This window comes from Triticum urartu, chromosome 3, assembly GCF_003073215.2.
Source record: "Triticum urartu cultivar G1812 chromosome 3, Tu2.1, whole genome shotgun sequence".
NCBI classification, from domain to species: domain Eukaryota; kingdom Viridiplantae; phylum Streptophyta; class Magnoliopsida; order Poales; family Poaceae; genus Triticum; species Triticum urartu.
In genome coordinates this window covers 91,565,105-91,568,196 of record NC_053024.1, presented here as the reverse complement: position 1 = coordinate 91,568,196, position 3,092 = coordinate 91,565,105, and the positions used below count along the sequence as shown (strand labels likewise).

Sequence of the window (3,092 nt, the reverse complement as noted above, 5' to 3'; positions counted from 1 at the left end):
ATTCCTCCAGAGGAATAATATGCGTGTCCACTGCTGGGTGCTTCCCCATTTCGCTTGCCTGCCTGTATATGTACATGTACATGTACATGCACATTACCAGTACAATACCATGTTTGCTATCATCCGCCTCTCCTATCATTTGACCAGCCTGGTTCGCTAAGCTATCGTGCCAAATGACAAACTTGCTAAAGGACAAATTGCCTGGCCAATTAGTTAACCAGTAATCTAGTTCTGATCACTTATAACAAAACAAGCGTTTGGTCAGGGGGGCAGGCAGCAGCTAGAAGAAACAAACCCAGCATGTCTTCTTCTTTCCCATCATAATCTTTAGTTTCTGCACTTGAATTGAATTAAACCAAGTGGCATGCTTAGATGCAGATGTCGAACTAAGTTCGGTTTTCTTACAGTTAGTTCGTTCGCTGCTGCATGGACGCACGCATCCACCAGCATCATCTGCAATTCTGCATGGAGACATATATGGAGGAAACCTTAAACACGAACGACAGCCGCACGCGCGCGCGCCCTTCCTCCTAGCTACCTCAGCTAAGCTACCAGCCCACCACCATCTCTGGCATTTTTTTTTGTTCACTAATTGTTTGTATAGATCGATCCCTTGGCCGGCCGGTGATGGCCGGCGCCGATCTACGACGAGATCAGGTCGTCCGTGTCGTTGGCGGCGTCGTTGTCGGTGGAGATGGCGACCATCTTGAGCGCGGAGGCACCGGTGGTGAAGGCCTTCTTGCGCACGCCCATGTACTCGGGCCACGTGACGGCCCGGTAGGCGGCGGGCGTGCCGGCGAGGGCCTCCCTGAGCGGCGCCACCTTGACGTGGGCGGGCGGGCCGAGGAAGTAGCCGAGCGATATCCGGTCGCTGTCCCGGTTGACGACGGCGCGGTGGTAGACGCTGTGGAAGCGGCCGTTGGTGAGGATCTGGAAGAGGTCGCCGACGTTGACGACCATGGCCCCCGGCACGGCGGGCACCGTCACCCACCGGTCGGGCCCGTGCCGGAACAGCTGCAGCCCGGGCACCAGGCTCTGCAGCACGAAGGTGAAGAAGCCCGAGTCCGTGTGCGCGATCAGGCCCAGCGCCCGCTTCGGGTCCGGGCACTTGGGGTACCTGTGAATCAACGACACGACACAACTCCGTGTCAACCGCCGCACCGACAATATATGCTTTGCTGCATGGTGGAGTACGTGTCGTCGTAGCTGCTGCCATTTGTATTCTATTGTGCTTGTACTACGTACTGGAGTAGTAGTAGAACGTACCAGTTGAGGTGCATTGTGGCGGTCATGGTCTCGGCGATCTTGTGCTCGGACTCGACGGCGGCGACCTGCTCGCCGGTGAGCCCGAGGGCCACCAGGAACAGCTCCAGCAGCTTGTCGGCCAGCGCGCGCATCTCCCTGTGGAACTCCTCCATCACGGCGCTGCACGTCGAGGAACACGACGGACGGCGTAAGTGTAACTGTGTAAGGTAAGTAGGAGTACTACGCACGGACACGCACGGCTAGCTGCTGCCATAGCAGAACAGGAGCAACAAGTTTCGCGCGCGTGCATGCATGCATGGTCGGAGTCGGACACGTCGCCCCGTCACGTGTGTACGGACGGTTGGCCAGAGCCAGTTAGGTAGGTGCCGTACTATGACGTCTGGTGCGCGCATCGGCGGCCGGCGTACGTACCAGAAGTGGCGGTAGTCGTGGCCGGCCTTGGGCCAGAGCTTGCGGAGGTCGGAGCGGAGGTTGGCCGGGGAGAAGGTGTAGCCCTCGGACCACATGCACTTGGAGAAGAAGGAGGAGATGGGCGGCGACCCGTAGCCGCACGAGTCGCCGGGCCGCCGCACGGCGCGCATCTTCTCCGACGCCGGCAGCGCGAACATGCCCCCGATCGCGGCCTCCACGCCGGCCAGCAGCTCCAACGGGACGCCGTGGCCCTCCAGGAGGAAGGCGCCCCAGTCCTGCGCCGCCAGCGCCACCGCCTCCGCCGCGCACGGGTCGCGCATGTCCACCACCGGCACCGCGTCCGGCCCTCCGCCCGCGCCGCTGCCGTCCACCACGGGGTGGTCGTGCAGCCCGGGCCACGCGTGCGTCTCCGGCACCCGCCGCGCCGCCCGGAAGTCGAAGTAGCGCGGGTCCTTGCTCAGGTGCGACGGCGTCGGCATCCTGGCGGCACGTACGATCGGTCAAGCAAGCCAAGAAGGACCAAATCAACTCCCCGGCTGACTTTGCAGTACTAGCTAGGAGCTCGAGCTAGCGAGCAATGGTGGAGACGGATGGATTGAGGAGTGAGTGTAAGAACGAGAGAAGTACAAGGAGCTGTATATATAGGGGGAGAAGTTTTGGAGCGTAGCGGGTTAGGAGCAGCCGAGCCAGCCGGAGGGGAATCCATCCATTAGATAATTTGAGTTGATTGATTAACTAGAGAGAGAGAAAAGATGAATATGCATTGCCTGTTGGGAAGAAGATGATGATGAAAATGTGAAGAGCGAGGAGGCTCTTTTGGAGGGATGTGGAGCGCACAAGGCCACCCGCTACGCAACACAAATCTAGCTGCCTGGCCGCGCTAGTGGCACTGGCGCCCAATTAATACACACAAACATAGAAACAAACACAGATGTAAAGTAAAGCCCCCCCCCCCCCCCCCCCCCCCCCCCATCCAAATAATTGTATGTGGTAGATAGACCCCAACCCAAATTGATTAGTGATCTGGTCCACGGGTAGAAGGTCTGTTCATTCTATATCTGCTACTCCCTTCGTCCAGAATTACTTGTCGCTCAAATGGATGTACCTAGCACTTAGTATTACATACATCTATTGATAGATCTATTTAAGTGACAAGTAATTCCGGACGAAGGGAGTACTAGCTAATTGTGTGTGTGCCGGTGCAAGGGGCTTCATATTCCAGTGGTTCAATATCAATCATGTCCGACATAAATCTTACACCCATCTTGCTCTAGATTTTGGTAAGATTTAATTAATTTGACTATGAGTAGAAAATGCAAGTAAGATTTTGATTTAGGTGAGAGGTGATCTCCACGGATAATTAAATTTCTCTCAACATGCAATTATACATAAGAAAAAGCATACCTCAACTTGCA

General features: G+C 56.4%; 1 protein-coding gene across 1 annotated transcript; it reads right to left on the bottom strand.

Annotated features, from left to right (window-relative positions):
- Positions 1-305: 305 nt before the first annotated feature.
- On the bottom strand, positions 306-2,445 carry LOC125548046 (gibberellin 3-beta-dioxygenase 2-1). The gene is made up of 3 exons (XM_048711742.1): positions 1,678-2,445; positions 1,267-1,425; positions 306-1,117 (listed from the first exon to the last, which is right to left on the bottom strand). The coding sequence occupies exons 1-3, from the start codon at positions 2,154-2,156 to the stop codon at positions 643-645; spliced, it is 1,113 nt and encodes a 370-aa protein (XP_048567699.1). The 5' UTR covers positions 2,157-2,445; the 3' UTR covers positions 306-642.
- Positions 2,446-3,092: the final 647 nt, after the last annotated feature.